The sequence below is a fragment of the Garra rufa genome, chromosome 10 (genome assembly GCF_049309525.1).
Source record: "Garra rufa chromosome 10, GarRuf1.0, whole genome shotgun sequence".
NCBI classification, from domain to species: Eukaryota; Metazoa; Chordata; class Actinopteri; order Cypriniformes; family Cyprinidae; genus Garra; species Garra rufa.
The window spans coordinates 26,137,387-26,161,523 of record NC_133370.1 but is presented as its reverse complement, the minus strand read 5'-3'; the positions used below and the strand labels follow the sequence as shown (position 1 = coordinate 26,161,523).

The 24,137-nt window shown below is 37.3% G+C and overlaps 1 protein-coding gene across 1 annotated transcript in view; it reads left to right on the top strand.

The window, feature by feature from the left end:
- Positions 1 to 20,603, top strand: part of grin3ba (glutamate receptor, ionotropic, N-methyl-D-aspartate 3Ba) — an 81,946-nt gene extending 61,343 nt beyond the window's left edge. The window contains exons 6-9 of the mRNA XM_073849180.1: positions 9,990 to 10,141; positions 15,732 to 15,896; positions 17,756 to 17,826; positions 19,822 to 20,603. Coding sequence (XP_073705281.1) covers positions 9,990 to 10,141; positions 15,732 to 15,896; positions 17,756 to 17,826; positions 19,822 to 20,365 — 932 coding nt within the window. The 3' untranslated portion in view covers positions 20,366 to 20,603. The remainder of the gene's footprint in view (positions 1 to 9,989; positions 10,142 to 15,731; positions 15,897 to 17,755; positions 17,827 to 19,821) is intronic.
- The last annotated feature ends 3,534 nt before the right edge of the window (positions 20,604 to 24,137 follow it).

Sequence of the window (24,137 nt, the reverse complement as noted above, 5' to 3'; positions counted from 1 at the left end):
AAGTCCAATGAAAAGATAACGGTAAAAAAAAAAGAGACAGAGAAAGAGACTGTGGTAAATCTAATGAAATGATCAAACTGAATTTCTAAACAGCCTTTTTCGCTTGCAATAAAGCGTATTTAGAAAGCTATCATCTTCAAACCTCACACTCACGTAGACACATTCATATTCTTTTAACTCAATAAAATCAAGTGGTGCTGAGCAGGAGCGCAACATGCAGGAAACAAATAAAGCTTTAACAGGAGATGGGCATTTTGGAAAAAGCCTAAAGGGAAATAGAGCTCAATAATTGCACGGTGCTGCTGGAGACCCAGACAACAAGCAGCCCAAAGGCTGCAGGCACATACAACAACAATGAATAGGGTCACAATAAGAGGCCAACAATCAGTTCTCACCCTCAAGAGCTGTTGACACAACTGTGAATCGGTTTTGTATGACACACCGTCAATATTATTCCTCTTTCATAAGGAATTATGCGCACCATCCACCTCGCTCGGTTTAAACAAACGGAGTCGACAGCAACAAGTGTCTGCTCTCCAGGCTTTCTGTCTGTAGTCTCAGTTTCCATTCATCCCTGAAAGTACAGGGACTGCTGCAGACTCCAAGCTGAGAAGAGAGGCAGTCAAATCTAAACTTGCTGAATGAGGCCAAAGGTTTTCTTCTGAGACAACAGATAACTCCCGGCAAGCGTACGCTTACAGGCGTGCGCAAACACGCACAACGATCCATCCTCAGATTCAGGCTCCCACATAGTGCGGTATTTTGCTTTGTACTTCCTGTCTTTTATGATTGACAGTGGATTTCTTCTATGTCAGAAATCCTTCTGTTCAATTCACAGGAGACACCTTACATGGTCAGCATTTTTAGAGTTGAGATCGCAGCCATAGTTGGGAGCCATCCTTTAGGGTGAGATTTTTTTTAGGACAAGCATCCGGACAGCTTTTTTTCCTTTAAAAGCCGTTGCATAAGAGTCTTAGTTTGATCCTCTTCAATATTTTCCTGCACTTTATTTTCTGTCACACTTGAGGTAAAATGGGGGTCAGCTGATGAGCAAGCATTGCCCCAAACAAGATTTTGAGAATTCAATATTTCTTCAGAGATAAACAACTAACAGGATATGGTGTTGTGCTTTAAGTCTGTTGTTTTTAATAAATAATGGATCACAAATAACAAGTAGTACTTTAAAAAAAAATGGAAAAATAAATTTTCAGAGTTCACCACACTTGAATCTCTGTATGCAGCAGAATACTACATTTTTAACCATAGCTGTTAGGGGTGGGTGATATACTGGTAGGCATGATTTAACTGGTAGGACTTTGTGAACCGGTAGAGATTTTGGACTACCGTCTCAGGTCTGTTCTTCACTGTTTCAAGTAAAGACTGTGCTCTTAAAGCACAGGAGTGTTGAACTGAGTTATTTTTGCCACTTCATAGGCCTTGAACGGTTAAATACACAAACTTATATGTGTCAAAATGCCTACTCTTGCAAGTACCCTTGTAAACCGTAATTTAGGTCTTGAGTGAAAGCAAGCAGCTGAGAAAGAAAACACATGTGTAACAGTATATTGTATCCGGGCAGCTCTTAAAGTGACAGCAGTCTAATATTCCTGCTGTCTGTCAGTCATGTTAATCAAACGACAAAAGAGAGAAAATCTCTCACTGCTCTTGAATAAACCACTTTTGTAACATTAATAAGAGGAAATATATATTTAATTTACACAGTGAAAAATTAGGCGTTTTTATACTTATACTTTTTTGTTGTACTGTATTTTTTTGTCCTGTTGCTTGTTTCTTATTCTTATTTAATTGTTGACTGTTTACTTGTCTTCAGTGAGCATGAGTTTGTGTTTTTTTTTTAGGTTAGTATTACTTTTTGTGATACTGACACTGGTGAAAACATTTTTTAAAACCTTATTTAAAGCAAAAATACAGTAAAAACAGTAATATTGTGAAATATTATTATGAATGAAAATAGCTGTTTTCTATGGAAGCCAGTTTCCGCCACTGAATAAAAAATTTAAAAAAGGTAATTGCAACTTTTTTTCTCACAATTACGATACAAACTTTCAGTTCTGACTTTTTTTTCTCACAATTCCATAATATAAACTCACAATTCTATGAAATAAAGTCATAGTTGCGAAATATACAGTGCCATGCGAAAGTTTGGAAACCTCTTGCAGAATCTGTGAAAATTTGAATAATTTTAACAAAAGAAAGAGAGATCATACAAAATGTTATTTTTTATTTAGTACTGTCATGAGTAAGATATTTTACATAAAAGATGTTTTTGTGAGATACAAACTCGCTTTTGCAGAAAAGGCAGAATTGTGAGTTTATATCATGAAATACAAAAAGTAAGAAATGTGAGATGTAAACTGTTATGTTTTTTTCAGTGGCAGAAACCAGCTTCCAAAGTTTCTTGTTTTCATACATTTAAAAAAATAATTTACTCCTGTGATGGCAAAGCTGAATTTTCAGCAGCCATTACTCTTCAATATCACCACATGATCCTTCAGAAAGAAGTTGCTTCCTTTTTTAAAAAAGTCATTAAAGCAAAAATGACTATATTGTGATATAAATTGTTACCATAAAATAAAATTAAGATTTCAGTCATATCGTCTACTTAATAGCTGTAAACACACAGTATTATGAGACAGATTTGGGAATTATTGTTTTATTTCAGGGTGATGTGATTCTTGGTAAGTTTGTGAATTCACTTCATTAAACACAATTATTAATCACTGTTATTAGCTAAAGCAGCATGTATTTATTTTGCCTCCCTTACACTTGATAAACCTCTTTATAGAAACAATCTTTGCAATGTATAAATTCTTCTATAAAGAAACAAAATACTGGAGCTACTCAAGGATTGCTTTAAAAAAAAGTCTGGGAGAAAAGTTACACACACAGTACACAAAGCACCTTCTATTCAGTAAATCTGACTAAAGCCAAAAGATTTAGGCAGTTTATAGCTTCAGGGTTTGGGTTTGGTTTAGGCTTATTGTAATCAACTTTTAAAGTCATTTAAAGTCAGTAGCAACTAGCATAAGTTTGGCTGGCGGTGTCTGTTTTGTTTGGCTCTGACTATCTTCCTCTGTGTGTTGAAGGACAGATCCCCCTCAGCTAGATGCCTTCATCATGGATAAAGCTTTGCTGGACTACGAGGTGTCCATAGACGCAGACTGCAAACTCTTGACTGTAGGAAAACCGTTTGCTATTGAAGGTAAGGACCCCGGTGCCTCTGAGACATATTGCTGTCTTTCAGGAGTCTAGCACCTCTGGCCATGCTGCACCGAATTATATTAGCTTACAAAAGCCTGTGAAGTTGTTCTCTGAAAGGGCACATGGTGTTTCTACAGATACACTATTAGAATTCCACCCCACATTAGGACCTGTCTATGAATTCACCTCAAGGCTGTTATAATTACCCTCCAAGTCGAGTTTGACACATGTCATTTCATAAGGGAAAGCTATTACAGGGTGTAGATGGGTTTCATGGCAGTCACCCAGGTGTGTCCGCACCTCTCATCCGGATGTTATCTCCTGCTGCATGCATAGGAATTTTCCTGCTATCTGCCAAAAGCTTCTTTTACGCCTTTGAGCCAGCTTTTTATTAGATGGATGATCAAGACTAAACCATGGCAATCACGTTTGCTGGCCTGAAATGGACATCTCCGTCAGGGTCTGTAAAACCTGTAAACAGCGAGGTGCATAATCAAACCATGCAGGCGAGAAACTGGAGTCAGGCATCCAAGGTTGTCACAATAAAAAGTGTCTTCAGTAGCATATTTCATTTTATGGCAGAGAGGAAATTGGTCTTGTGAATTGTGAAATTTCACTGGTATTGACTACTGACTACTGAATTTATAGATTATATTATGTATGTTAAAAATACATATTTGAAACAAAAAAATAATAATAATAATTGCTACATCTATAAATAGTTATAGTGTTATATACAGTCTATCCCAAAATTATTCATACCCCTGGCAAATTCTGACTTAAAGTTACTTTTGTAGCGAATTTAGCTCAAAAGGGAAATGTATATAAATAATTACAATTAATTTTGATTAATTACCATTATTTATATCAGCCACCAGTAGTAACTGTAGGGGAATTGAATCGTCATCAATTAATCTGTTCGTCTAGCGAACATACAGGGTAATTTCGTATCAACCCTAAGCAATGATATTTTCTTGGCCACAGAAAAATAACATTCTTACAGTAATAATGCATTAGAGCATGTAGCTTGATCGGAAATCGTAAAGGGACATTAATTTGCAAGGCAGAATCAGAGACTCATGTAATTTGTACACAAGAGTTTTATTAACTAACGACTAACATATAACTAATCTAAACAAACAAACATATACTCACTCATACAGGGTAGGGTAGGAGGATGGTTAGAACAGTACAGGAAAAGGGCGAGAGGCTGAGCTGACCATCTAAAAGAACCACCAGTTTCTACTCGAAAACATAGCATACGATAGCTTTACACCAAACCTCTGTTTAGTGGAAGAAACGATACTTGCATCCGAACGAGAGTCTCGTGGAGCCTCTGAAGAAGTCCTGGATGGTTCCATTTGATGGCCGAAGTTGCAATTTCTTGAAACTCCAAGGTTGTTCTTGACTCTGTTGAGGTTAGGAGAGGTCTCTCTCCTGTGTAAGCAGTCCTGAGGAACTGCAGGCCGCACTTCAGAGCTGGGGATCCAGAGACGGCCAGGAGTGAAGATAGAGAGATGTCTGATCGTGGTCATTTTCATGATGCTAAGTTCCATGGTTGGGTGAAATGAACTCCAGTGGGAGTAGTCTGACTCTGTGTGGTGGAGTCTTCTAGACTGGGGAGAGTCCACACAGCTCCATATGTTGAGGCCCCCCTCTGGGCCTGGGCCTGTGGAGGCCCTCCCAACAGGCAGCAATCAAGTTTTTTTAGAAGAACTTGGGCGGAACGGTGTGTGAGCCCTTTTAACATCTGGGAAGATCACACCTCTAAAGGTGGACTTGACCAATGAGAGAGGCTGAATTCCAAGCGGGAGATTTGGAGATAATGTGAACTTTTATGACTCTTTGTCTGAAAGCAAGGCAATTTGCATGTCTGCCAGGATTGGGTATTCATGCAACACTACTACAGATTCTTGAAACTCTAATATGTTACATGTGTATCAACATATAATATGCATCATCTTTTAGATCGTCAAAATACGAATTCAGAGATACCAAACATGACCGTGTGGTTATACTACATAATATATCTATATCTATAGTAACACCTGCATAAAAACATTACACCATACAAAAGACAAGGTACATAAACCACAATAATATACACAACGACTGGAGCATTTGTGTGTTCATTCATAGGAAGGTTTTCCTATGAATTAGGGAAGAATCCATTTCAGTAGGCCAAATGTCTTTCCTATGGTTGCTGCATTCCTTTGGATCGTAAAACTGGTGTTATCAGATAGTTGCCCTGACAACTGAGCCCTTAAGGCCCAGTTGCCTTAATGTTGGTAGAACTGGGGGTTGTTTTTAGAATGCCAACCTAAAGTTGGCTTGTTGGTTTTAAGGATAATTTGTTAAATGTAACAAATAACTATGTCTGATTGGTCCAGACGCTACACTTTTATTCAACCAGCAAGTTTCCTTTTGACCGGAAATGACACAGGCTTCTTCCAAAAGATAAGACAATGTACAAGAGGCATCATTGTGAAAAAAATATTACTCATCTTTTATTTACATTTGAACAAAAAGTGGCATGTCCAAAATTATTCATACCCTTCTCAATAATCAATAGAAAAGCCTTTTTATTGGCTATTACAGCAATCAAACGCTTTCTATAATTGCTGATCAGCTTTTTGCATGTCTCCACTGGTATTTTTGACAATTCATCTTTAGCTATGAACTCCAACTCTTTCAGGTTGGAGGGTCTCCTTGCCATCATCCTGATCTTTAACTCCCTCCACAGATTCTCAATTGGATTTAAGTCAGGACTCTAGCTGGGCCACTGCAAAACGTTAATGTTTTTGTCTGCTAACCATTTCTTCACCACTTTTGCAGTGTGTTTTGGGTTGTTGTCGTGCTGAAATGTCCACTGGTGCCCAAGGCCAAGTTTCTCTGCAGACTACCTGATGTTGTTGTTGAGAATTTTGATGTATTGCTCCTTTTTCATGGTGCCGTTTACTGTGATTAGGTTTCCTGGTCCACCGGCTGAAAAACACCTCCAAAACATTAAGTTCCCAGCATCATGTTTGACAGTGGGGATGGTGTTCTTAGGGTTGAAGTCTTCTCCTTTTTTACGCTAAATGAAGGCTACATCATTGTGGCCAAACAATTCAAATTTTGTTTCATCTGACCATAAAACAGAAGACAGAAGTCTTCTTCTTTGTCCAGATGAGCATTTGCAAAGGCCAAGTGGACTTTTGTGTGCCTTATCTGGAGAAGTGGTGTCCTCCTTGGTCTGCGTCCATAGAACCCAGCGGTGTGCAGTGTCCGTTGGACTGTCTGCCTTGAGATGTTGCCACCAGCAGAGCCCAGATTCATCAGGATGGCCTTGGTGGTGATCCTCAGATTCTTTTTTACCTCTCTTACTATCCTCCTGGCCAGCACAGGTGTCACTTTTGGCTTCCAACCGCGTCCTCTGAGATTTTTCACAGTGCGGAACGTCTTGTATTTTTTAATAATACTTTGCACTGTAGCCACTGAAACTTCAAAACATTTAGATATGGTCTTATAGCCCTTTACTGACTTGTGAGCAGCCACAATGCGCAGCCACAGGCCCTCAGTGAGCTCCTTTGTCTTAGCCATGACTGTCCACAAACCAACAGCAGAGAGCTTCTGTTTTTCACCTGTTGAGTTGATTAAAACAGCTGTTCCCAGTGAATCAGGGTAATTAGGATGCTTTAGAACAGCTTGGACTATTTGGAATGGTATAGAACTTTGGATTTTCCCATAGGCTGTGGCATTTTCCCATAGGCTGTGTTTGCAAAGGGTATTAATCATTTTGGACATTCCACTTTTTGATCAAATGTAAATAAAAACTGAGAAATATTTTTTTCCACAATGATGCCTCTTGTACATCGTCTTATTATCTTTTGGGAGAAGCCTGTGTCCTTTCCGGTCAAAAAAAAAAAACTTGCTGGTTGAATAAAAGTAACTTTAAATCAGAATTTGCCAGGGGTATAAATAATTTCGGGCTTGACTGTAGGTATGATTATATCATAGTTAATTCTATCTATTTATCTATCTATCTATCTATCTATCTATCTATCTATCTATCTATCTATCTATCTATCTATCTATCTATCTATCTATAAATATATTCATTATATATATTCATTTAGAGATATTAAATATAAAAAATGTTTTAATAGACATTAACTTCATTTAAATTATTACAAATAAAAATAGTTATATAATATTTCATTCTTATCTGTCTGTCTGATAAATAGATAGATAGATAGAGAGTTGTCATGACTTGGTACTGAATTATGGTACTTTTGACATTCCCCACAGGCATAAGTTCAATTCACAGGCTTTGCTTAAATTGAAAGAACACCCTTCAGTAGAAACTCTTCAGAGTGGGCCGTGTCCTTTTAACGCTGCTGGAAAATCCCTTATTGTATTAGTTTCCACAGCACATTTTATGACTGCCTGGATCCACTCCATTAAGAATATTCCAGCAGCCCGCCGTTGCCCCCTCTTCAAAGAGTTCAGCAGCACACATTTATTGGCTGTAGAGGACTGAGTAAAATACAGCTGTGCAACTCTGTAGGAGAGGACAGAAGTTTATCAGGATGCAAGGGATGTTGTGCCACGTGCTGAAAGGAGGGGAGGGATTGCTTGCCAGGAGTGATGTGTGGGTTTGCCGGTGAGGCGAGAGCTTTGATGAAATTTGTGGATGTCAGAGTTGTGCTCGTATCTCTCCGCTGCCTGGCTGCAGAGACGCCGCAATGACAGACGTTCTGTCTACGGTGCATTGGCACGGGGTGCCAAAGATTCATGATTGTTCCTCCTCAAGGCTCTCTGACATATCAATAATAGAGGTATCAATTCACACTAGAATGTGGATGGTCTCTTTAACAAAAGCCCACCTTATTCACTGAATCAGCTGAGCTGTGTGTGTAGAGTTATTGTTTTGATATTCTTTGATATTCTTTATTTGATATTCTTATTTTGATGTTCATAAGTAGTTAATAGGTTCAGATTGCTAATATTATTTAATGCATTAGGTTCCCCTTGTCAAAAATAAGTACACTCAATCGAATTAAATGTGCTTGTGTCGAGTATTTCAAATCACAAGATTATTTTTTTTCACTGTACTACACAGATATTACACCATTAATTAAATTATAGGCCACTTACAGTAAGTGTACTCAAAGAAAGTATACTTTCATGACTTAACACACTTAAAGGGATAGTTCACCCAAAAATGTCATTTTGTCATTAATCACTCACCCTCATGTCATTCGAAACTCGTTAGAAGTTATGAGAAATCTTTTTGTGAGCAAAGAAAACAAAAATAACTACTTTATTCAACAATTTCATCTCTTCGGTGTCAGTCTTTCACAATAGTAACAAAGAGTAACACGGCGCACACGCATGCATTCCTCTGCTTGCTAACAAGGTGTCTGTATTCTCGTAGCTTTGTAAAATTATGGCTGAACCATTGATGTCACATGGACTATTTAACAATGTTCTTACTACCTTTCTGGGCCTTGAACGTGGTAGTTGTGTTGCTGTCTATGCACGATCAGAAAGTTCTCTGATTTCATGAAAAATATCTTAATTTGTGTTTTGAAGATGAACGAAGGTCTTACGGGTTTGGAACAACATGAGGGTGAGTAATTAATGATATAATTTAACTTTAAAGGAATAGTTGACCCAAAAATAAAAATTTGCTTAAAATGTACCTTATCCAAGATGTAGATGAGTTTGTTTCTTTTTCTAAACAGATTTGTAGAAATTTAGCATTACATTACTTGCTCATCAGTGAATGAGTGTTGTCAGATTGTGAGTCCAAATAGCTTATAAAAAACATCACAATAATCCACAAGTAATCCACATAACTCCTGTCCATCAATTCACACCCTGTGAAATCAAAAGCTGCATGTTTGTAAGAAACAAATCCAAATTATGTTGTCCATAATCCATAATAAGGTGTCCTTCAGTGAATAATTACATCCCCTCTCACATCAAAATCCCCCAACATATTTGTTTAGAACCATTTTAGACTGTTTTTACTTGGAAAATGTGCTTGATTTGTGCACATTTCTCTCCTGATTCATACATAATTACATTTTTACAGAGAAATTGATATTATGGATAGAGGACTTGGTGCACAAGTGATGTAATGCTAAATTTCTCAAAATTTCCCAGATTTCTCATATACATCTTGAATGTTCTAAAGAGTAAATTCTCAGCGGTTTCTAATTGAAATAAAATTAATTACTCACCCTCATGTCATTCCAAACCCGTAAGACCTTTGTTCATCTTTAGAACACAAATTAAGATATTTTTAATGAAATCAAAGAGCTTTCTGACCCTGCACAGACAGCAATGCAACTGACACATTCAAGGCCCAGAAAGGTAGTAAGGACATTGTTAAAATAGTCCACTGGACGTCAGTGGTTCAACCGCAACATTATAAAGCTATGAGAATACTTTCTGTGCTTAAAGAAAACAGACAAAACAACTTTATTGAACTATCCTTTTAAATACATTTCTTAATAATGTCAGATTAAAAGTTTTCTTTAAAGAACATTTAAATCATGTTTTAATCTTTTGTTGTGCTTTAAAGAAGTACACTTATTTTTAGTTTCTGACTAACAAACTGAATAACATGTTTGTTCCTTCTCAAGTTTCTCTGACATGTCAACAATAGAAGAATCAATTCACACTACAATGTGGATGGTTTCTTTAACAAAACACCACAGCGTGCATTGCTCTAGCTGAGCTGTGTGTGTAAAGTTGTTGTTTTGTTATTCTTTCAGGTTATGGGATCGGTCTGCCCCAGAACTCCCCTCTCACTCGCAACGTGTCTGAATATGTCAGCCGCTACAAGTCTGACGGTTACATGGACATGCTGCACGACAAGTGGTATAAAGTGGTTCCTTGTGGAAAGAGGGTTTTTGCTGTGACAGAGGTGAGCCACCAAAAAAGACAGTCTGAGAGCGTACGGAATATGTGTGCGTGTGTGTTTTTTGTTCACAGGCGAGCGAGCGGCTTCTGCCCTTGACCAAGTTCCTCTTTGAGCTCTTTTCCCCCTGAAAAATCCTTTTGTTTGGAATTACTGTCTCCTGCAGTTTAATAGCCGTTCTGTCAGAGCGACGTCGGGCCACTACAATCCATTTTCATTCCCGAGGGCTGTGTGTCAGCCGTACCGCCCCACACACCTGAGGCTGTGAGTAGCAGCCGCCAGCGCACTCCATCAATGGATCCTCAGTCAATAACCTCCCAGGAGTTGTAGCGCTCCTGTAAGACATTGTCTCTTACAGTCTGGCTTCATTACCTAGCTGTGGTTATGAATGGGGGACTTCATGAGCACAAGCAATGACATTTGTTTTCGGCCCCTGTGCCAGCTGGAACTCATCTCACGCTCTCTCTCTCTCTTGCTCCGGAGCCAAGCTGTCCTGTCACCACAGACACCATGCTGTAAAACCACTACTTTGCCATGCAATAAATTCTCTAAACAAGCGGACGGGATCGACTGTGAGGTCCTCGCAGTCAGTCGCCCCCTTTGGATGTTTATTCTAGAGCTGTTTATAGAAGGATCTTCAAATGCAAAAGCAGCATTTTATCTCCTCAACGTAATTCAGTCTTAATTAAATTACTCAGAATTCTTCAAACAGCATCTTGGGTTGTAGCCAGATACAAAGATGCGGGCTTGAAAGCGATGGGGAATTTAAAGCAACAATCCAACATTAAGTCCTACGTCTGGCGTACTCTCAAAATAAATGATTAAATAAAATATGAATAAACAAATGCCAGAATTTGTTCCTTAATACTACTTTGAAAAAGCATGTCTTTGGTTTTTGAGCCAACCGAGTGTATAAAGCCAAAGACAAATACGTGTTTGTCTTAGAGAGTACCTTCAAACCTTTATGTGGGGGGATTTTTTATATATATTTTTTTTCATTTGAGCATCTTTGAAGGTAATGCATTACAAAAAGGTTAATGCATTAAGTGCACTCTATGTAAAAAAAGAGCTATGTATAATTGTACTAAATGTGCACTTCAAATCTTAAAAGTATATTTTAAAAAAAAACTACTTGCAGATAATATTAATAAAATTAAAGGCCACTTAAGTGAACATAAGGGGAGTACACTATCATTATATGTCGTAAGTGCACCTTTAGTTTTAATAATCCTTAAAGTACACATATTTTGATCTGTTGACTAACATACTAAATTAAATTGTGATATTACATATATATGTTATATTTTCAATGTACTAAATTGAAGCTTTATCTTGTAATTACAAATATATTTAATATCATGGCATAAGTTTTAACAGAAATTATGTTAAAGTTTAGTTTACTATAAATGCCTGTCTGTACATTAGGCAGTATAAATCTAGTTCATACTTAAGTATTAAGTATTATCAAGTATCAATTTAAAGTTATTATTTTGGTTACACTTTACAATAATGTCTCATTTGTTAACATTACTTAATGTATTAACTAACAGCGAATGAACCATGAACAATACTTTTACTACATTATTTATTAATCTTTGTTAGCTAATAAAAATACAGTCATTCATTATTTGTTCATGTTAGTTCACAGTGCATTAACAAATGTTAACAAACAACTTGTGATTTTAATAATGAGTTAGTAAATGCTGAAATTAAGATTGATGAGCGCTGTACAAGTATTGTTCATTCGTAGTTCATGTTAACTTGTTAATTTGGTAACACTTTACAATAAGGTTCCATTAGTTAATGTTAATTCATATATGAACTAACATGAACAAACAAGGAGCAATACATTTATTACAGTATTTATTAATTTTGGCAATGTTAGTTAATATAAATAAAGTCAATTGTTTGTGCATTAACTAATGTTAACATTTTTACTAATGCATTTGTAAATGTTGAAATTAACTTCTAAGATTAATAAATGCTGAAGTATTGTTCATTGTTAGTTCATGTTAACTAAACTAGTTAACTAATGAACGTTATTGTAAAGTGTTGCCATTAAGTTTAAGTAAGTTAGTAAATGTAGAAATTAACATTGACTAATATGAATAAATGTTGTAGAAGTATTCTTCCTTGTTAGTTCATGTTAACTAATGTTAACAATTGAAAACTTTTTTTGTTTCACAATTTTTACAGCATTTATTAATCTTTTTTTAATAGTAGTGTTAATATTTAAGATAATTAATATTTTACTATGTAAAAAAATTTAGGCACAGTATACTTTATTAATTTTTTGTCGTATTACAAAACTGTAAAACTGTTGTTTTTGAGATGTTATACTGGTAAAGTTAAGGACAGGTTTCATATGGTTAAAATTGAAACACTTATCAAACACTAAATACAAAAATAAACACAGATGAATCCTTTAAGCTACAAAAGTTATTGATTTCCTCTTTTTTCCTTTTGTTCTCTGATAAATAGTCATCACAGCAGCTGGGTTAATAGCTTATTTGGCTGCTATTACTTTATGAGCTGCCGTTGCTGAACGTGACACGGATCTGACACGCAGGCTCGTAGTTTCTTTTGCACTTCAAATTGAAATGATACAGGCTACATCGCGTGTCGCTGCATTTATGCATGCAATTGAAGTGCACACGCTACGAGCAAAGTAATAGCTGACAGGACAGGACATATGGCCAGACAACATCTCATTTGACCGCAGTTCGTTGATGTTCTACTGAAGCTCCCTCATCACCTGTACCTTTCCCCTGCTCATTTGACTAGCACCTTGTGCTAGTTCACCCAAAGTTCAGCTAGTTAGATAGTTCACCCAAAAATGAAAATTTGATGTTTATCTGCTTACCTTCAAGGCATCCAAGATGTAGGTGACTTTGTTTCTTCACTAGAACACAAACAAAGATTTTTAACTCAAACCATTGCAGTCTGTCAGTCATATAATGGGAGTCAGTGGGACTCACAGCTTTGAGAGTCGAAAAACATACACCAATTTAAACCCTGTGGCTTGTGATGATACATTGAGGTCCTAAGATATAAAACAATCGTTCTGTGCAGGAAACTGAACAGTATTTATATAATTTTTTAACCCTGATCTTCAGCAATGTCCAACTGTCCTGAGCACGTTCACAACATGACGCGTCAACATGATCTGGCGTAGCGCAGAAGCAATGTGTCACGCGTATACGTCAATCATTGTTTATACAGTGCACAGAGATTGTGGGTACGACAGTTACTCAAAATGGTAATTACTTGTGCTTATCTTGATTGTTGCAACCAATTAAAATCTAAAAGATTACATTTGCTTGGGTGAACTCATGCGGGAGTGTTGACTTTTCACAGACTCCCAACTTTTGAGCCTCTTTGTTACGCACCGGCTGTTGTGAACTCGCTCAGAACAGTTGGACGTTGTGGTGGATCAGATAAAAATGATATAAATACTGTTCAGTTTCTTGCACAGACCAATTGTTTCGTGTCTTAGTACTTCAGTGTAGTGTCACAAGCGGCAGGGTTTCATTTGGTTTTGTCTGTCTATGTTTTTTTGACTCTCATAAAAAATGGGTCCCATTGACTGCCATTATATGACTGACAGACTGCAATGGTTTGAGTTAAAAATCTTAGTTTGTGTTTTACTGAAGAAACAAAGTCACCTGCATCTTGGATGCCCTGGCGGTAAGCAGATAAACATCATATATTTATTTTTGGGTGAACTATCCCTAAGTGAAGTTGGAGTGTGACTTTGTAGACATTCTGTGACTAAATAAACACACTTCTTGTCAAGAAAAAAAGATACAGAAGCAGCAGTTTTAAAGGGTGGTTAACCAAACCTAGCGCCACCCCTGCGTTAACTGCGTTAAATATTTTTAATGCTGTTAAACTGAAAAAAATGATTCGCCTGTGTTAATGCTAATTTTGACAGCACTAATAAAGATACTATTTTTCTTTGTTAATTCATATATATTTAAAATACACTAATTTTAATTTATACCTAAAAAAATGTATGCAATCCTCATCTTAACATATAGAACCTCAATGTAAAGTGTTACTGCATTATTTTAATGAAATCAGAGCAGCCAAAATGAAGTGCAGTGAGCACTTCATCTGACCAGTAGCATGTATGCATATGTATGCATGTCCATTTAGCCACTATCCCCCCTCTAACACTCCCTTGGAAAGTGACATCATGATAAAGAGCTGTAGCCAATCTTGTTATGTGTTCAGAATGAACACACTAAGGTAGCAGAGGTAGCAGGACTGTGATGGAGTGAACATGGGACTGCAGTCTGGCTGTGTGCGCACTGTACAGTGTTAGATGACCAATGAGTGTCTGATATTGTAACACATGCTCCACATATGAGGGCCGGGAAGTGGAATATTTCCCCCTTTTCAACTACTCCAAGTCAGCATGACTTTCATTTCAATTATAACAGCAATACTTTATAAAATTGTGATTAGTTCTAGTCAGCAGGACTCCTTCTCCTTCCAGATCAAAGCTATTGCAGGGGAATGATGGATTTCTTTGTGTACGTTGGGACTTTCAACACCCGAGGGGAAAATAAAGTTGGGCTGGGCACTGGAAGGTCTATAATACCTGGAAAGAGCTAAACAGTTAAGAAGAGACTTGTAAAACATCTGCTGTGATATGAAGTATTGGTGATATATATATATATATATAGGGTATTTGCAATATAGATGTATATTATCAGAAAACTGTCATCACCTTCTTCAAAATGGCTGTCTATGTAGGGTGACCATATTTTAGTTTTCAAAAAAGACAATGTAGGAGGGGGGGGGTTGTTTGGGGTACTAGTTTTGGTATCAAAATGGGTTATTTTCATACCAAAACTACATGTTTTACAGTCACCGTTATGCAGGTTGATCATAAACACAGCTAAAAAGCTTCCTACCACAGTGGCCATCCTTAACAAAACTAATATCATCACAGTTTTATTACAAGTAGAATGCAAAATGTTTCAATACATTTCAGTCAAATGGAATTTATGTAACATTTCAAACTTTTAACGCGCGGGAGAAAATCAACCTGCCCCAACAGTTTAAAATCAGCCCAATTCCATGGAAAAATGTGGATTTGGCAACTTTTCATCCAACACGATCTGCATCCAAAGTGATTTGAATACTCCGCATATTGATAGCAAAAATTATATTTAATATTAGAATGTTTGCGGGAACGGAATTATGTAAACAGTCCCAGCTTTAATACAAAACAGTCCAGGCTTTAATACAAAAATGCACACAATGAATGGCGACTGTAGAAAGCAAAAGCCGAATCCCGGACATTTTGGGCCAAAAAGAGGACATGTCAGGGAAAAGAGGACATACTATGGTCACCCTATGTCTATGGAGCCAAACCCTGACTGGTTAAAAAAATCTTTAGTGCTTCAAAAATCATTGTAATATGCTGATTTGGTGCACAAGAAACTTTACTTATTATTATCAGTGTTGAAAATAGTTAAGCAGCGTGATAAATTCTCTGAGGAATAGGTGTAGTCAACAATAAAGCTGTATTACACTGTAATCTTCTCTTTTGTGTTTTTATTTATTGCTGTCCATGTGTGTGCAGACTCTACAGATGGGTATCCAGCATTTCTCGGGGCTCTTCGTGCTGTTGTGTGTGGGGGTCGCAGGTGCTTTACTCACTCTGTTGGGAGAGCATACTTTCTTCAGATTCATCCTGCCTCATCTCCGCCACCAGCAGAGATTCAAATACTGGCTCCACACCAGTCAGGTGAGCACCTGCCTCCATATGCTATGCTACAGCTGACAAACATGGTTAAATAACCTTCAAAAGCAGATAAGTGTATAAAGGCTGATAAGACTGAAGTCATGCCAGTAAACTACAGGACTTGATTTTTTTTTTACTCTTATCTCTTTTATTAAATCATTTTGGAGACAGAAGGCATGCTGCTGTCATAAACACAGGTGCATGTGCTCCCTCTAGTGTTAGGAAGCTCAAAGCACAAGTCAGTAGGGTATACAGTAGAGATCAAAGAAGGAATTTGAAGGGATATTATCTAGGTGTTCCACTTTACAAGTTTGATAAAAATAACTAAGGTATTTTAAGAAAAACCTTTATTTTATGGAAAACACAGTGGTCAAAATTAGAGAACAGTAGCCACTGTAGCACAAAAGAAGATTACAACCAATTTTGGAAGGTTACAGCTGTCAAAAATTAGTAGGAAGTGTAGAGGCCCTTGCTTTCTGTGACCGCAGGACATCACTGGTTTCTCACTCTGCGTTGGTGTGATTTTGGTCCACTCTTCTGCCACTCTTTTCCATAGTTTGGAATGTAGTCGCCAAGAATCTTCCAAAGATTTTCAGTTGGTTTAGATCAGATCAGGATGGCCATTTTTGTGTGTGTGTGTGTTCTAAGCTTCAAGAAATGGCTTTTGCAATATTTTGCAATGTGACGGGGGCATTGCCCTTCATGAAAATTGCAGGCTGATTTGGAGAGGAACTGCATGTTGCTAAAGGAGGTTCTGATAAACATTTGCATTCACCCTGCCATGTAGCTGTATAAGAGGCACAAGTCCTGCTGGAGAAAACAGCCCTCAAACCAAAACCTTCCACCTTTTACTGACATCTTTACACACTTGGACTTCAGTCTTTTCCCAGAAACAAAATAAACCCAAATAAATTAATCTTGCTCTCATCACTAAAGTGAACTTTGGACCAGTTCTCTTATCTCCACACAGCATGCTCTTCAGCAAAGATGAGCTTAGCCTTTTGATTCTTTTTGATGATGAGAGTTTTGGTCACTGCAGAGTGCACTTTTAGTCTGACTTTTCTTAAACGTTGTGAGACAGATCCTTAACTTGTTCAGCGCTGAACTGGCAAGCAATTCCAGCTGCAGCGTTAAACCGATTCTCCATTGACAGTCTCTGCATTATCCTGTCTTCTTGTGCATTTGTCTTTCAGCCTTTTTGAAAGGATTGAATGAGTTAGTGTCATTGTAAAGCAGCAATATTCTAGAATCCCAGATTTGGAACGAGGCTGGAAAGTGTCATCCCTATAGCTTTCATCTGGACAACCTCCAGTCGCAGAGTTTCAGTCACCTCAGAGCGGCCTGCCATCTTGCAATCTCAGTGAAAATTGGTGGAATGCTGCTAGTTAAATAGGGTTTGTCATAAAATGAAAGAAATTAGCTCCAGGTGCCAGATGAACACTATTAACTTGGAGGTATCTGTAAGGGTTCTCTAATTTTGATCCGAGTTCCTTTTTAAATATCTATTTTTTTATACTGTGCTTCAGAATATAATTCATTTATGAAATCTGATTAAAAAACTACCCTTCTACTCCTGCTAGGATAACTTCAAATAGGACTAAGCAGTGACATTTAGGAAACTGCAGGATGTTTTCTAATTTTGATCTCCACTGTATGTGGCGAGCATATCTTGTGTTTGATTGTGTATATAGTAGTCAACATTTGAAGTGGATCAAAGTGCATAAAAGTTGTCCTAAGACAAGAATGAGTTATTGTTTTGGTTTTAGGACAACTTTGATGAAAGGTTTTAATCCACTTCAAATGTTGACTACTGTATGTACTGAATATGACTCTTGTTCTGTGTCCTTTTTCTATTTCTACAGAAAATCCACCGTGCATTAAATATGGGTTGTGATGATGAGAGGAAATCAGAGGTTGAGAGCAGTGACAGATGGTAAGTTAGAATTACTGCATAATAAATTGACAAATTACCAAGTGAAAGTGCGATTGAATGTAGTAATTCTTCTCAATGACAATTAGACTAATGTTATTGTGAAATTACAGCAATTTATTATATGGCTCTGAAATTCTGGAATGGGCCAATTCTGATGGCTAGTTAGCAGCATGCTGTGGTCAGATATTTCTGTATAATGAACACTAAACTATATAATTGTTCAGTGTCACAGAAAAAAAATTCCAATTATGTAGTTATATCTAGTTTTGTGCCTCTCATATCATTCAGTGAACTCTTTGTTAATACATTATAAAACGGTTTTAGTCAGATAAATGTTTAATTACAATTTAGTTATTTGCTAAGTAGACATTAAACCCTGTAAAGACATCTATAATAATAGTCTGAACATATTTGAGATTTATGTATCATCTGAAAGCTGAATAAATAAGCTTTCCATTCATGTATGGGATTTGTTAGGGTAGGACAATATTTGGCTGAGATACAACTATTTGAAAATCTGTAAAAAAAAATCTAAATATTGAGAAAATTGCCTTAAATTTTTCGAATGAAGTTCTTAGCCGTTCTTAGCAATATTACTAATCAAAAATATAATTTCTGTATATTTTCAGTAGGAAATTTACAAATTATCTTCATGGAACATTTTTTCTTACTTAATATCCTAATGATTTTTGGCATAAAAGAAAAAACAATAATTTTGACCCATACAATGTATTTTCGGCTATTGCTACAAATATACACTTGCTACTTAAGACTGGTTTTGTGGTCCAGGGTCACAAATATGTTTCAAAATTTGCTTATGTTTTTGTTGATTAATATATTTGATCAGGTTGTATATTTCTATACAATACAAATAGTGTTTTGTTTTGTTTTTTCATTTATTTTATAGAAATCTGAAAATATTTCACAACAAACGACATGGGTACAATCTGGAGGAGGGGGTTAAAATTATAATAAAAATATTAAAAATATACTATAAATGCCTTTTACTTAAAAAGTAAAAATTATCTATCAGCCAACAAAAGGCATGTATTAGATTTAAATTACATGAAATTGCAAAAATTTCATTTTTTTTTCAACAGATTTCATCATGTTGGTCTTGTAATTTTAGAGGCATTTTATTTAATTTTTTTTTTTTTTTTTTGAACCAGTATATTTATTTATGATATAAGCTTTGCAATATATATTATTACATCACCATATAAATGTTACATTCAAAGCTTTCCACATTTGTACCAAATATTGATATAAGAAAAAAAAAAACAGAACAGTAAACAGAGAACAGTTCGGCAAACTATGGTCCTATATATCATAAATCAACATCCTCCACAGCGGAAAGAGTGAGAGTAATAATAATTGTAATAATACCTCTCTGTACCTTTATTCACCAACACTGCCTTACAATGTCAATTTCAAGTAATTAATCAAAGGGATCCACCTTTTTTTGAATAGAGTAGTATTTAAATTAAGCATAGCTGTAATTTTTTCCATTGTATACACCTCTAAAAGTTTTTCCTCCTATTTACTAACAGTAGGCGGCAGCGGTTTATACCAGGATATGGTTATCATCTTCTTCGCCACTAATACAAGTACTCTTAGAAGATACTTTTTTTAAAGGCATTTTAAATATACAGTAGGCTTTATAGGGTTAATAAATATGATGTAGCTTTTATTTTTCAGTAATGACCAGCTGAATGTGCACTCTCATTTGCATACTTTGCATAATAGCATAGTAGTGGTTTGAGCTTTGAACTAATGTGTGCAATTAGTGTTATGTTACAAAAACACCCCTAAGAAAGGAATTATAACACAAAGGACAAAAATCAATATTGGACTCTCCAGATAAAAGCAAGTAGGCACTGTTTCATTAATGGCAAATTGAAGAGGCTCCATGTTTCCATTGATTGTGGGGTCAGTTTGTGAAGTGCTGTGTTCCTGCATCTTGTAAAGCTGATTGCTGCTGTGTTTTCCTCTCAGTCCCACCTTGTGCCTGTCAGAGAACTGTAATCTCCACCGCCTGCCACCCTCCACTTCTTCTCCTCCACCCTCCACCTCCTCGACTTCCCCTTCCACTTCTACAACCAAGTGGAATAATCAGAGCGCAAAGGCCGGTCGAGAGGCCAAAGAGCATAACAAGCGTGTCCACTTCAACTTGGAGACTCTCAACAGCTATCAACTCCAAGCTCCGTCCACTGGGCCAGAAAGGGGCCGGCGGGGGTTGGTGGGAAGCCCACCCACCCAGCTGTGTTCCAATGGCGGTCCTAATCCCAGTCTTAGCCTTGTTCTTTCACCCCCAGCCTGTTCTGGACTCTCAACGCCATGGGAAGAAGAGCTGCGGGAGCTCCAAGGGAGGATCGAGGAGTTTCGCGGCCAGCTTAGGTCTGCCCTGGCCAGGCGAGCTGAGCTCCAGCGGACCCTGGTGAGACAACGGATCGGTCAATCCCAAACAACCTCGGCATCTAATCCTACGACAACCACCACCAACAACACCCTGACCAAAGACATCAACAGGGGGAGGTGATGCACGCTGTGTGTTGGGACACTCACAAAGGCGGTGTATCTGAGAGGATACGGGCCTTCTCTCATCTGAGAAGTCATGCCGCGCTGTTTCCGCCTTCTACTTTCTCAATGACTGCTGGAGTGCTGCAGTGATGGATGAAACACTCTGTGATGGAGATTCAGCTTGTAATCCTGCAGTCTGGCTGACTTCCAGCTCCAGAGAGAAAGCATTTATCTGTGTGTGTGTGTGTGTGTGTGTGTGTGTGTGTGTGTGTGTGTGTGTGTGTACCTGGTATTCATCACGTTGTGGGGACCAAATGTCCCCACAAGGATAGGAATACCAGTAGATTTTGACCTTGTGGGGACATTTCTCAGGTCCCCATGAGGAAACAGGCTTATAAATCATGCACAATGAGTTTTTTTGATGAAGTAAACGTATGCACAATCTCCTGTGAGGGCTAGGTTTAGGTGTAGGGTAGGTGTAGGGCCATAGAAAGTACGGTTTGTACAGTATAAAAACCATTACGCCTATGGAATGTCCCCATAAAACATGTAAACCCAACATGTGTGTGTGTGTGTGTGTGTGTGTGTGTGTGTGTGTGTGTGTGTGTGTGAGTGCGTGCGTGCGTGCGTGCGTGCGTGTGTGTGCGCGTTTAAAGCCAGGCAACTGAACAGAGAACAGACATTTAATGCAGCCATTCATTGCTGGCCAAGGTGAATATCTGCATCCACAGACGTCCAGCATGAAAATGGCTTCATTTTGTAAATAATTCAATGGGATTACTTAGTGGGATAAGCAAAAATGCGTCGGACGGCAGGCCCTTGGACCACCCACAGTACGCTCAATGACCGCCTGATGCATATTGCACATAAACATAACCGCTCCAGTTCTGATCTGATTGGCAGGTGTTTAGCAAATTCTAGGGGAATAAAGACACAAAGATTTTTTTGATCAGTCGTCATGGTCAAGTTAAAGGATTGGTTCACTTCCAGAATAAAAATGTATACAGCCGAAGAATTAACTGTGGAAGAACTTTCCAACGTGCTTAGGTAATCGGTGAAGTCGCGGACACACATCGCAGAATGAGTGCAAGACAAGCATTTCTGGTTAAAATATATGCATTTTTATTTTTAATTTTCTTTAGAAAATAACTGTTTTGCTAGATAAGACCCTTATTCCTCAGCTGGGATCGCGTAGGGCCCTTTAAAGTAGGGTTGCCAGGTTTTCACAACAAAACCCACCCAATTGCTGCTCAAAACTAGTCCAATCACGTTTCAAGGGGGGGGTCCCCCAGCAAAAATCACGCTTTGGGGGATAAAATACACGTTTTTGGCAGGGTTGCCCTGGTACAGTTCGCATTTCATTTTTTTTTTTTTTTTTTTTTTAAAGAAAATAACTGTTTCGCTAAGACCCTTATTCCTCACATGGGTTCAAGTAGAGCCCTTTGAAGTAGGGTTGCCAGGTTTTCACAACAAAACCCACCCAATTGCTGCTCAAAACTAGTCCAATCGCGTATCAAGGGGGAGTCCCCCAGCAAAAATCACGCTTTGGGGATAAAATACAAGTTTTTGCCGGGGTTCTCCTGGTACAGTTCGCATTTAATTTTTTTTAGAAAATAACTGAATGTTTCGCTAGATAAAACCCTTATTCCTCAGCTGGGATTGTGTAAGGCCCTTTGAAGCAGGGTTGCCAGGTTTTCACAGTAAAACCCACCCAAATTCCTACTTAAAACTAGCCCAATTGCGTTTCGGGGGGTAAAAGACACGTTTTTGGTAGGGTTCCCTTTGAAGAAGGGTTGCCAGGTTTTCACAACAAAACCCGTCCAATTGCTACTCAAACTAACCCAATCATGTTTCGATGGGGGTCCCCCAGTAAAAATAACCTTTGTGGTGGTAAAATACATGTTTTTTGGCAGGGTTCTCCTGGTACAGTTCGCATTCGATTATTTTTTATTTTATTTTAAATAACTGAAAGTTTCACTATATAAGACCCTTAATCCTTAGCGGAAATTGTGTTGAGCCCTTTGAAGCAGGGTTGCCAGGTTTTCACAAAAAAAACACCCCTGCTACTCAAAATTAGCCCAAAACTAACACGTTTCGAGGGGGGTCCTTCGGTAAAAATCGCATTTTGGGGGGGTTCCCAGTAAAAGATAAGGTGTTAAAAGTTTTTAAAAGAAGATAAAATATTTTTTGGCAGACTCATTTATTTTATTAGTTTATCTATTATTATTAGTTAATGCGAACTGTACCAGGAGAACCTGATAACTATGATCCCTAAAAGGCAATGTAAAAACAAAACGGACTGTGGTTGGTCGTTTTACACGTCAATCAGGTGGCCTCTTCCAGTTAAAGTGGGCGGTTCTTGGCCAAAATAAGCTGCCATGGAACAAACTTTAAATTTTAATGAAACCACTTCTTGTCTTGCTGTGGTGTACTTTTTCCACACTTATAATGTTTGAATAAATATATTGTTTGCTTGTGTGTTTTAACGGTGATAAAAGTATGATTCTGTTTGAGATGTTTAATCCTCAAATGTCACAGGCCTATATATAATCTTAAATGTTATAAAGTCGGAAAGAGTTATTGCATTTACTATTATTAATAAACATTTTCAAATAAACATTTATTAGTAAAATCCGTTTCTCTTTTAGCAGTTGGTTTGCAACAATTGGTTTGTGAAGATATCTGTTAGTAAGATATCTGTTATAAGTCACTCACCATTGAGTTAATCTGTGCTAGTTATTTTAGTTAGGTATTTGATATGTGACTGCTGGCCTTTCTGCTTGATTTAATTAATAAAATGTATAAAATCAGTGTTCACTAAACAGTGTTAAACTTGGTTAACAGTCTGAAATGTTGGTTGTAGCTGTCAAGCACTTACAAGATTATGGTGTTCTCACATTCATTTTCAGAGAGAACTTCAAAGTAAAGGTTTTAGAGCAAACTGTCAGAGGGAGACTGTCAGGGGCTGAGGAGGAGACTGTCAGACTGATAGACAAGCAACCAGTTTCCGTGGGGACACTGATGAACAATGACCTCATTATGTTGAGTTGTGTTTTTTTTTTTTTTTTTTTTTTTTTATTCAGAGAGTGAGCATGCTTGGCTGGGCATTAAGTGTTTGATAAAAAGGCTAGTATTGCTGTTTGACAGTCTTTACTTGTCTTGGAGCTCAAGTGTGTTTCAGGCTCAATTCTTTGTTTCAGTCAATGTAACATATAACTCGGATTTATAAAGAAGGCAAAATGAAAAATAGTGTCTACCAATTAAAACACTTCAAAAAGAGTGGTAAATTATTACCAGTTTTAATTAAAGGTTGGTTTAATTAAAGTTCTCATGAGAAACGAAGTCACGATTATGACAGAAATGTTGTCAAGATCACGAGAAAAACTATTTTGTTAAGTCAAGAACTCAAGAAAACAACTTTTATATTGAAATCATAAGAAACTAACTATTTTGCTACATAAAGACGTTGAGAAAATTACTTTTTCTATGCTAAAGGCATAGTTCATCCAAAAATGAAAATTACCTCATGATTTACTCACCCTTCAAGCCATCCTACACTTAAAAATAAAGGTGCTTTAAAAGGTTCTTCACAGCGATGCCATAAAAGAAACATTTTTGGTTCCACAAAGAACCATTCAGTCAAATATTATTTTAAAGAACCCCACCTCTTTCTTACCTTTTTATAATCTGAAGAACTTTCTTTCACCACAAAGAGCCTTCTGTGAAATAGAACGGTTCTTCAGATGTTAAAGGTTCTTTATGGAACCATTTAGATAAAAAAGGTTCTTCTA